We start from the raw sequence: 10,349 nt of genomic DNA, 5'->3' as shown, positions 1-10,349 counted from the left end.
AAGCCACAATTCAGTCCACTCGAAAATACATACAAAAAACGCGACAAACTGCAGATTTTCGGGTCTTCTTTGCTAATCTCCTTAAAGGGGAAACTACTGTGCTGGGTTGTACGCGGTACATGTGTGGGAACACCAATGATTACCTTTTCTAGCTATCCGTGGTTTGCACTTCTAATGCGCACATGCGACCAGTAAAATATCAGTGGCCGCGTACAGCCTACGTCCTGAGCACTGTAAGTTCCGCGCTGCTGTCATTTTGAAAACACACCGCGATTTTAGGCCACCCATTTAAGTATTCTGAACTTGCCGTGGTGCAAACTGTTGCGCCGTGGTGCAAACTGTTGATAGCAGATGCCGCCGCGCGGACATGCCGCAGCAGGCTCACATAATCACGCTCGGACGGTGTCTTTTCTTGCGTGGGACGTGGGTTGTTCGAACGGGGCCACTCGGCTGCGCGATGTCGTAGATCTAAAGCAGGTACCATCGGCATACAGCAGGCGGTCACAGGTCAGCATTACTCGAGAGGATTTCGCTACCGTGTGGAAAGGCTGGCTTGGTGCCCGCATACGGCAACGTTCTCGCACATTCTGATAGTGCTTCTAACTCTATCAACTCTGCTTCATCTACGTTGTCGACCCAAGAAATTCAGGCATTCAGGGCTTTCGGCACTTTCGGATACGCCATACCGCCAACAGCGGCAGCATCGGCGGCTTCCGCAAGAACGAACAAAAAAATTCTTTTATAAAACTTCTAGCAAATGAGTGGTTCCTAATTTTTTATTAAAATGTAAAAAAATGTGCTTTTTGTATTCTACTACGCAAACTAATAACAATTGCTGTTAATATGACGTCACTATGACGTATATATGACGTCATGCGGGGCAGGAGCCGTTGCGAGGGGGCTAAATCTTGTGCCCCGCGCGGGGTTCCAGACGCTGCATTTTATAAATTATGTGCAAACGTTGTTAGTTATGACTGAACAAGTATCAAGTAGCAACAACAACACTTCAATTATTCTTGAAACATCTGTCAACATTTTTTTTGAAACTAACACCGTATTACTAAGCACTAAGCGAAGGAATAAAGTAGAACAGTTGGTAAATGTTGTGGCGCCACCTATAATCTAACGGTAGAAATGTGGCCAAACAAACAAGCCATTTATATTATAGGTGGCTGTCTAAGGGACTGTATACAAGCGTTGTTGTGTTGTGGCGTAACTCGCAATTCTTTTGAATCGCTGCAATATTCGTAGTTTCAGTGCATTACACATTTGTGGCCCATCAGACAACGTGAGCATCTGTTACCCGGAACATGGACGCGTCTAGCAGCATTCGGGAGCTGAAGATCAAAACGGGCATAGTGAAGCGGTATGTCCGACTCAGTAGTTCCGAGTTATGTGGCATTTGAGTTTATTTTCATTCATGCATGAAACCAATATTCGCCAGTTGTAACAGACAGTCGTGCTTTCTTATTGCCGCGTCGTTAAAAACGCACGTTTTGCGACTGTACGCGGAAGTGCTTTCACCCTTTTGTGAACAACGCCCACGCTCCTCGGCCGTTTTTCTCAAATGGCCCGACCAACCCTTGCAGAATGACAAAGGAAAAGGCTGCCTACATAAAGGAGGTCGAAATTGAGAAGGAAAGGCTTGTCAAGATGAAAGACGCGGGCAAGGATGAATACCAAGTGAAGCGGCAGGTAAGCGATAAAGCGAACACGCGTTACTGACTGTCCTCGCATGAACCTCTCCGTGGGGATGCTTTTGAATGCGACTTGTGCGCACTTGCTACTGTATTTTCTGTTTCCTTGCGACTGTGCTCTTGGGGTGGCGTGGTCTTAGCGGTAAAACATGCCGTTGACGATTTCCGTTGGTCGCGGTCTTAGCGGTAAAACATGCCGTGGGCAATTTCTGTTGCTCTGGAAGCGGACACGGCAAAGAGACCACTGTGCACAAAGGTCCCCATGTGTTGTAATGGTTAGAGTCAATTCGTGCTTTTTATTTTCTTGGTACTTGCGTGCGTGTGTTGTTACTTCCAAATATAAACGTTACTGTGATCACAGCACATGCTGCTTGTGTATTTCTGGCTCCTACTTTTTCCGGTTCTGCTATAATTTATGCATCATTTTGCTATAGGGCTAGTGCGCTGCTACTTGAGCGGCACAGGCAGCGCCTCCTGGCAGCCGCGGCGGCATATTTTGCGCGTACGGGGCCGGCGTGGTCAGCCGCCCCCAGCGGCGGAGGTATCACAGAACGGCGCCTTTACGGGCGAAAAATAAGCAATTCTCCCTACTTTTATGTTTGCCGATGGCTCAACAGTTACAAAAACAAGTATGGAACATCGCCAAAGAATAAATTAGGTTGGTTTTTATGCGAGTGTTATTAAGGAAAGCGCAGGCTGAGCTCCGAGCAGCCATCTGATCACCTCAACGCTTGGTTCCAGCATTTCTTCGTCAACAGCGTCTGTCGGAGCATATGTTGGCTCTACATTTTTGTGGCTGCCCTCGTACGCAGGAACGTCAGCAAAACCACATTTTACATCACGAATTTGTGCGGGCACCTTTTTCGGGTGACGTGTACACTAATTTCGATGTTGGACAGTTTCAATAGCGCTCGTCGTGCTAACATATAAATAAGCGTTTTATTTGCTGCTGTGTGTCCTGCGTTGGACGCACAGATGCCTTATCCCACGCACGCGGCAGCTTCTTGGACAATTTCTTCCCGGCTGTCGTGGCTACTAATGTAAAATCGCCGTCGCCGTGTGTTAGCCCCAGCCGCGGCATACAGCCTTCCAGCAGCTTCCTCGAAACAAAAAAAAACAAAAAAAAGAGAGAGAAAAAAAAAGCGTTTTGGGTTTGCCGACGAGCACAGAAACGAAGCAAGGGATTATGTACGTGAACTATCAACAAAATTTTTGCATTTCCGGGTTTTTTATAATTTTGTTTTATTAATCGTGTGAATGTTGTGATTAGGTAGACTTCTCGCTATAGCAAGTTCATTTTTATTCTTTTTTCCTGTATTTTTAACTTCACTCGACAAATGGCCTACAGTTACACTATTACGACGCGTTAACTTCGATCTCCCATTGTGCGTTATTGTGCAAATGCCAGGCATTACAGAGATTTGGCTCTGGGGTATTAGCAAAAAATGCTGATGGATTAAAATTTACATTCCATATTTTTTCCTTACTCCCAGCCGCACTTGCATTTTAAACTATTCATTTGAATCACACCATGTTCCGGGGCTATATAAAGGGCCCTATTTAGGTCTGAATTTCTGCGTTGAGGCCGAAGACATGGTTGCTGCCGTCTAGTCTTTTTTTTTCCGCAGGTCAAGTAGCCTTTATTTTTTACGTATTTCTCAGGGCCCCCTATTTATTCTAAGCCGCAGAACAGTTCACGCACGGCTCGCTTCGCGTAGTCACGCTGGCCCTGCGCACGGGATACGCGGGCAGGCGAAGCGCGGTACGCGCAAAAGATGCGGCGCGTGTCGACGGGGGGCGCCGCTGGTTCGAATTCAGTGGCGCCACCATACCAGCGCACGAGGCCTATTTTACTAAAACCGCAATACAGCACGCACGATCCGCTTGGCGCCGTCATGCTGGCCTCGCGCGGACGCGGCCGAGCCATAGAGAAAGCCTTGCGGAGCTGCGTTGCACGGAACGGCGGACAAGCAAAAAATGCGGCGCGGCGCCGGAGGGGGCGCCACCGGTTCCAATTCAGTGGCGCCTCCAAACGAGCGCACGAGGCCTATACACAGATTTTTCTTTACAAAATCTCGCTGAAACACAAAACCGGTGGCAAGAGCAACCATGTTAATGCCAGACAATCAAGCAGTCAGCATTAACGCACCCGTAGAGATAGCAAAGCACATCTGAGGAAGTAAATAATGTTCTTCCTTGTAAATCGCACTTTTCGTTAGGGGCCGTGGTAGATATATCGCTTGTATGGCGGTTGGATCCGATATTGTCCAAATTCAGCCAGTTATTTCTATTGGCCGACGGTCGGCCTTGTGCCCTTTTATGGCCCGTTGGGTTCTCTAGAGTAGACAGTCGAGCTCCATAGTTGTGAGAGAAATGCCTCCCAGTTGAGCAGCTCTGGTGGCACAGAGGCCATTCAGCACCGAGCGTGTCTCTGCTCGTCCTTCGTCACTGCATCAGATGTATTTATGGCCATATCATTTGTAACTGAAAAGTTATTTTACTGACTGGAATGTTAGTGTAAGCAGAGTTACTGTACTGCAGTTCTTGTATTATCCCCAGCATTCAGATTTTGTCCTGACGTCAACAGGTTTAGAAACTCGTTTTCTCCCGCTGAATATCAATTTGATCTTAAATTGTGATAATAAAAGTCTGAATGAATCAAAAGTTACTGTTAGAGAGCATATGCTGGTATTCAAGCGAGCACTGGTCTTATTCTCGCATATTTCATTGTTTCCCATTCAATTTCAGGAGGAAGTAATTGCCGAGAGCCTCTCCATGATTCCGCACGCGCACAAAAAACTGTTAACGGCCTACAGTGACCTCAAAGAAGCCCTGGTGAGTAGTGGCCTCACTGCCGGGTGATTATGGGCCAAAGAAGCGAACGTTGGGGATTGGGTATCCATGCAATGTATTTTCAATGCAGGGAACGTTTTTACCTCTTTGGGTTGAACACCTGCACAAGTGTAGTGTAGTGAAGCCTGCTTAGCATGCAGTGCTGTGGAAGAAGCAGCACCAGTGCTTTGTGAGCAGTACAGGTCATTAAGTGTCAGCTGCCATGCGTAATGTTTGTATTGAATCCTTGATCTGTAACATACATTACGCACCAAGCCTGGTCTAGTAGGCAGTAGCACAAAATGAGGCTGCCTTATTGCATAAACACTGCGGGTGCATGTGCGCTAGGCAGATGTTTATGACGTGTTGACTTGTAGATTACCGGTAGCTTGTAATGTTGCTTATCTGCACAAGAATTGGGACTGGGAAGTCACAATGGGATGGAAACATAAACACAGTTCATTTCCGGTGCTTTATTTTTTTGGTTGCATTGCCAGTCTTGTGTGGCTTGACCACCGCAATAACTCATTAGTAATGTTACACCAGCTATCTTGGACTTAAGCATTGCTTGTATGTCCTCTTTCACAGCCACAGAAATGATCCCTGATGGGCCTGTCTCCCCTCCCCTTGTCTCCTCTCCGTTCCTGGCTGCTAAGGATGGAGTGGGGGGGGGGGGGGGGTGTGCAGAAGTCAGTCTTTATGTAGATAGCGTGCTGGTTTGATGTGGCGGCCTGGTTGAAGGTGCCGGGCCAGCGACTGCAGGCGAGAACTTCGGCCAGCCAGTCTGTCTAGAGTTGTGGCTGTGAACATTCACTAGCAGTAATCGCTTGAATGGTGGCTTCGGGGTGCCAGATCCCCACGCATTTTTCTTCAGCAATTGTGCGGCGGTTCGGCACCTTTCTGGCCTGTGGGCCCCAATCAGGGATCGTGCGGTGGTACCCTTGCACACGGTGGCATATTTTATTTAACCCCCTTGTTTTGTGTCGTCTTCAATGTGTATTCCTGTGAATACTTGTAAATATACTTTTTTTTTTCTATGCCTACTATGGCGGCACCACCAACGTCGCCAATGAACCAAACTTCACTCGCTAATACGTGTTATGTTAATTAGGTACCACTGAGGCAAAAAATTTTACGACCCCTTCGTTTGTAGATAAACTTTGCAAATTTTCAGTGTTCATAATGAAGGGGATAATAGAACCAACACGAACACTATTTCGGATTTTTACAGTGGCCATCATGGGATTGCAGGGAGCTGGGAATACCCGAACTTTATTCTCTCGCCGCTTTTGAAGGGCCACTAAATGGTGGAAACAAGCTAGCCTGTATCAATGGATTACAGGTTCCGAGAATCTAACTACACCATTCTCGCAACCAGCAGTTGATTAATTAGGCAGAAAATGCCAGAAACATGAAAATGGGTGTTGGCGTCCCGTACGCTTTTGGGTGCTGCGTTTTGTGACGTCGCAAAAGTTGTGAACGGCGAGAGCTCATAGGAGAAGCATCTATAAATGTTTTTCTTAAATAAACTGTTGCGAAGTGGTTAAGCATGTGAAATAAATGTAAATGAAAACGTTTCCTGAGCTGATCTAACTTTAAAAAAAGATACAGTGGAACCCAGATAATGCGACTTTCAAGAAACCGAGAGAAAGCGTCGTATGACCGGGTGTCGCCTATTCGGGGTGCGGGTAAGTGCGGGCCCAGTAGACGGTCTAACGCGACAGGTGAACTATGAACTTATTTAAACTACAGCATTTAGAGCGTTCTCGCGTGATTTGCAAACCTTCAGCTGAAATCGCAAGTTAAAAGTTACAGCCGTTCCACTCTACGTGAAAACTGTTGGAAATGCAGAGCACTGATTCGCCATAATGGGCTGTAGCGCCGTTATCCGCTCACTGCTACCACCCGACGCATTTCAAATTTCCCGCCTTCGCAGTGCTCGCGCGCCCCCTGCCGGAAACTGCGCCAGCAGGAGTTCTGTTCTTTTTGTGCTTGTTTTCCCTCCCGCATCGCCGCCCGACGTTCACGAATGGCTGCGGCTTCTCGCTGGCGAAGTTCGGCGTCGGCGGCTCGCTTGCGGCGCTTGCGCTCAGCATCCGCAGCACGCCGCCTTCTCTTCCCGCGTAGACATTGTCGATGAAGTCGATGGTGAAACGTGAAACGTGCCGTGAACCCCCTGCCGCGGCTATGACGCAACGTGGAGCGGCTATGACGCAACGTGGCGCGGCTATGACGCAACACAATCCAACACAATCCACTTTAATCCAATCCAAACCAATCCAATCCAAGCCAATCCAATCCAATCGAATCCAATCCAATGCCAGACCGACGGGGAGCGATGCGGACTACGGACGCCAACGCGGGTGACATCGTGAGTTACTTAAATGCTCTGCATTTAAAATAGTGCCCTTTTACTTGTCAAGCTGTCTGTTTCCCTCCTGCGTTGTAGGTATTGCTGTCTGCGTAACACACCAATCGAATCTGCTTGACCACTGAGGGCACCGGAAAGTTCAGATTAGGGCAGTGGACGTACACGTTTAAACCTCCTGCCAGCACAACAGACATGTCATCAGTGCGGGCATGAAACCCCCCCCCCCCCCCCCCCTCCCCCTCCTTTCCCTCCGCTCCCAACTCGTGCCTGATAAACCGGCAACCAGTTATGTGCACGTGCCTAGAAGTGAAAGGCACCGCCAAAATTGTCACTCTGAAAGCCCTTCAAGCTGAACAAGAAATATTGGCTCACATTGACGTTGCTGTTCATCCAGCCAGCTGGATCATCTTGCAGTGGAAATGGCGGCGGCAGCGACTTTGTTGTTTTCGCACCCATTCGCACTTCTGTTCCGTTAGGTGCTCCTTCAATTCCCGCTGTTCTTTCTCCGAGCGAACGACAGAAGTCTGTCCATAAGAAGTTAAAACCTGGAAGCACTCGAGCTTTATTATGGTGGACAAGGATGTGTCCGTCCATTTCCCTAGTAGGCATCTCACTGTGTAACACACAAACCCAAACCCCAGCCACCCGACCATTGAGGACAGCTTAGAGGTCGCATTGAGCCGTGAGACTTCCACATTGAAATTTCCCGCCAGCACAACACGCGTGTCATCAGTAGCGGCATGAAGCCTAGCCGTGCATGCACGCCCCCCTGCTTCCACCCCCAACCAGCACACACACAAACTGAAAACCGGTGATGTGCGCATGCTTAGGCGTGAAATGAACAGGCGAAAATGTTGCATGGAAACCCTTTCGTGCTGATTGCGCAGCTTGTGAAGGAGGCATCAGTGGCAGTGAGGGGATTAACAGTTGTGAAAGCAGTGTCGGTAGTGGCGAGGAGAAGCACCGCAGCGATTCTGAGTAAATTGGCTTCACCGAAATGAAAACTGGGGGGGCGTTAGACATACACTGCTTCGCAGTCAAATACAGACTAAAGTTCTCATACATTGCAAGACAGGCTGCTTCTCTTGTGCTTCAGAGTCAGCTGCCAGCCGCTGTTGATAAATCCGTAAACCTTGCATGCATACCTTTACCCTTGTTATGTTTGGGCTGGTCGGAGCCTCGGCCGCAAGGACTACTCGAGGTGGGTGCGGGAAGCGAGTGTGTGTTTCACGCCAGGTTGGCGCGTTGCGTGAGAGAAGAGAAAATGAGATGGACGTGATCGCCCAACGAGGTGAGGTGAAGGCTCCCACTTGAGCCACGCCTTGCCGGCCAGCCACACTTGCGAGATATTTGAAGCAGCGCTTGTCGCTGCTTCGCTCGCGGCCGGCGTGCTGGGGTCTGGGTGTCCGGTGTAGATGGGCACACCAAGCCGTTCGAGCGGTGAAAAGCATTTCTTGTTCCGTCGGTGAGAAATAATAAAAGTACAAGCCAGCCCCCTCGGTCAAAGCAACGTTCTCGGGGCTCTGCCATGGCTTGGTGACGTAAAAGCTACCATTGTCAGGCTGAGAACGCCTAGCACCACCGATAGGCACCAACCGTTTACGCTCTAGACTGCACCGGTGCCTCACTTTTACTTGTGACGTGATGTCTACTACCTCACGAAAAAAAATTCCCCGCATTTCCCCGAGGGGAAGAATGTGAAAGTGCGAATGCACGAGTTGAATTTGCGCGGTTCGGTAATGTTCGCGAAAGAGAGATCACACACACACACACAACTACAAAGAAAGAAAGATGCATTTATTCACAGACACCTATTTGTGTTGTCGTTGTACTTGATTGCTAGAGCGGATCTCAGCTTTGAAATTTCGTGTCAGTACTCCTTTAAGCGGGTGCATTAGCCCTTCTCACGCCCGATTCCTGGCCAATCCCCCATGTGGGTATGTGCCATGTCAGCGGCCAGGCAGCGCGCGCCCATCTCCCCCCGTTGCCAAGGAAGACGACGAGATTCCTGGCCAATCCCCCACGTGGGTATGTGCCATGTCAGCGGCCAGGCAGCGCGCGCCCATCTCCCCCCGTTGCCAAGGAAGACGAGGAGCGCGTGCACCCGCAGCTGTTGCTATGCGGGCGGCGGCGGACGCTTCAGGCTCGCTTAAGAAGTGCATTCGCACTTAAAAATGAAAGGGAAGTGGGAGAGAGAGATGCCAGCTTTCTTCACAGATTTTTCCGGAGTTAATGCACCGTTGCTCTATGAACAAAAGTTGAGAGTGCTAGGAAACGTATAAATTTCTTTCAGCCTTTAGGGTCCCTTTAAAGATGCCTAAAGGTTGTGCACCCACTGATTGTCGGCACTGTTGCTTTTGCATGCCTGATTCATGTTCATCCTGCAGCTTCTAGGCAAGGTGATTCTTGCACTCTCAAATACCTTAACAGTGGAGCTGGCTTCAAAACTTCCTGTTAAACCTTGATGCAGACCTTATGGCAGCAGCTACTGATATTTTGTTTATTCTGCATTTTCTTCACTCCAGGATGCTGCGCAGTTCCTTTCGGAGAGGGAAGAGTACCTGGCTGCCCAAGAAGTGCTGAAAGATGCTGCGGCATCATTAGAAACCTCCTAGTTTATTTATCTAGCATAGGCTGTAACACATTTGAGGAATGGGACTCGTGGGATACCGGATTTCATGCTTATTTTGGGTGTTTCTTTAAAAAATTTTATGCCATTGTTTCAAATTTACAAATTCTACATCCACTTCCCGAGGTGTAGCAAACGTCGAAGATGCCTTGCATGGACATGTGTGCTGCTTGCTTGAGAACCAGCCATAGTTGTGTTTACTTGAGTCACAATAGCTTGAAACAAACTCTGTGAAGTGCTTTTGCGTTCTCCACGTATCTTTTGCATGTACTTCTCTTAAACAACTTCCCCTTGTGTTGAAGGTAGGTGCATAGAAATCTGCCTGCATTGTAGGAAAAAGACAAGCAGAGAAGGTGTCGACCTCTTTGGAGCTTGCTTTGTAGGATGCTATGTTCAAATGACTGCAAGCACGATTTTCAACTTTTGGTGACAAGACCATGTGACCAAGTTTTCCTGTGTATGGCGCATTACTGCACGGAAGCTGTGAAGCAGTAAAGATGATTTAATAAATCTTGCTCTTTCTGAGTTTTACCGTTATTGTACCTTCTTGTACAAAGGGGGGTATTAAGGATTGTACTGAAATATATTTTTGCTATAAATTGAAGCTTTTTTATTTGTACATAAAACTACTGCAGATTATTTAATTTGATTATTGTTCCTTATGATGCTTCCCCTCCAAATAAATATTTCGCTGTCCCTTGGGCTTGTCACTATTGCCAGAATGGACTTGTCACGTGGAGGATGCATTTTAGGTATTGTCATGGTATTTCAGTCGCACATGCCAGCTACAAGACTGCACATCAATTTAATTCTGATCATA

General features: G+C 48.1%; 1 protein-coding gene across 1 annotated transcript; it reads left to right on the top strand.

The window, feature by feature from the left end:
- Nucleotides 1-1,161: 1,161 nt before the first annotated feature.
- Nucleotides 1,162-9,873, top strand: LOC144170123 (tubulin-specific chaperone A-like). The gene is made up of 4 exons (XM_077699697.1): nt 1,162-1,366; nt 1,590-1,695; nt 4,446-4,532; nt 9,426-9,873. Exons 1-4 carry the CDS (start codon nt 1,311-1,313, stop codon nt 9,513-9,515), a joined length of 339 nt encoding a protein of 112 aa, XP_077555823.1. The 5' UTR covers nt 1,162-1,310; the 3' UTR covers nt 9,516-9,873.
- Nucleotides 9,874-10,349: the final 476 nt, after the last annotated feature.

This window comes from Haemaphysalis longicornis, unplaced genomic scaffold, assembly GCF_048455015.1.
Source record: "Haemaphysalis longicornis isolate Haplotype H1 unplaced genomic scaffold, Haemaphysalis longicornis Haplotype H1 scaffold_2, whole genome shotgun sequence".
In the NCBI taxonomy this organism is placed as follows: Eukaryota; Metazoa; Arthropoda; class Arachnida; order Ixodida; family Ixodidae; genus Haemaphysalis; species Haemaphysalis longicornis.
This window is presented reverse-complemented; position numbering and strand designations above follow the sequence as displayed.

Excerpts from the sequence above, each read along its gene's own strand:
- LOC144170123 (XM_077699697.1), top strand. The coding sequence starts at position 1,311 with ATGGACGCGTCTAGCAGCATTCGGGAGCTGAAGATCAAAACGGGCATA. Across the intron at positions 1,367-1,589 it reads AAAACGGGCATAGTGAAGCG|AATGACAAAGGAAAAGGCTG; the intron begins GTATGTCCGACT and ends CAACCCTTGCAG. Across the intron at positions 4,533-9,425 it reads GTGACCTCAAAGAAGCCCTG|GATGCTGCGCAGTTCCTTTC; the intron begins GTGAGTAGTGGC and ends TCTTCACTCCAG.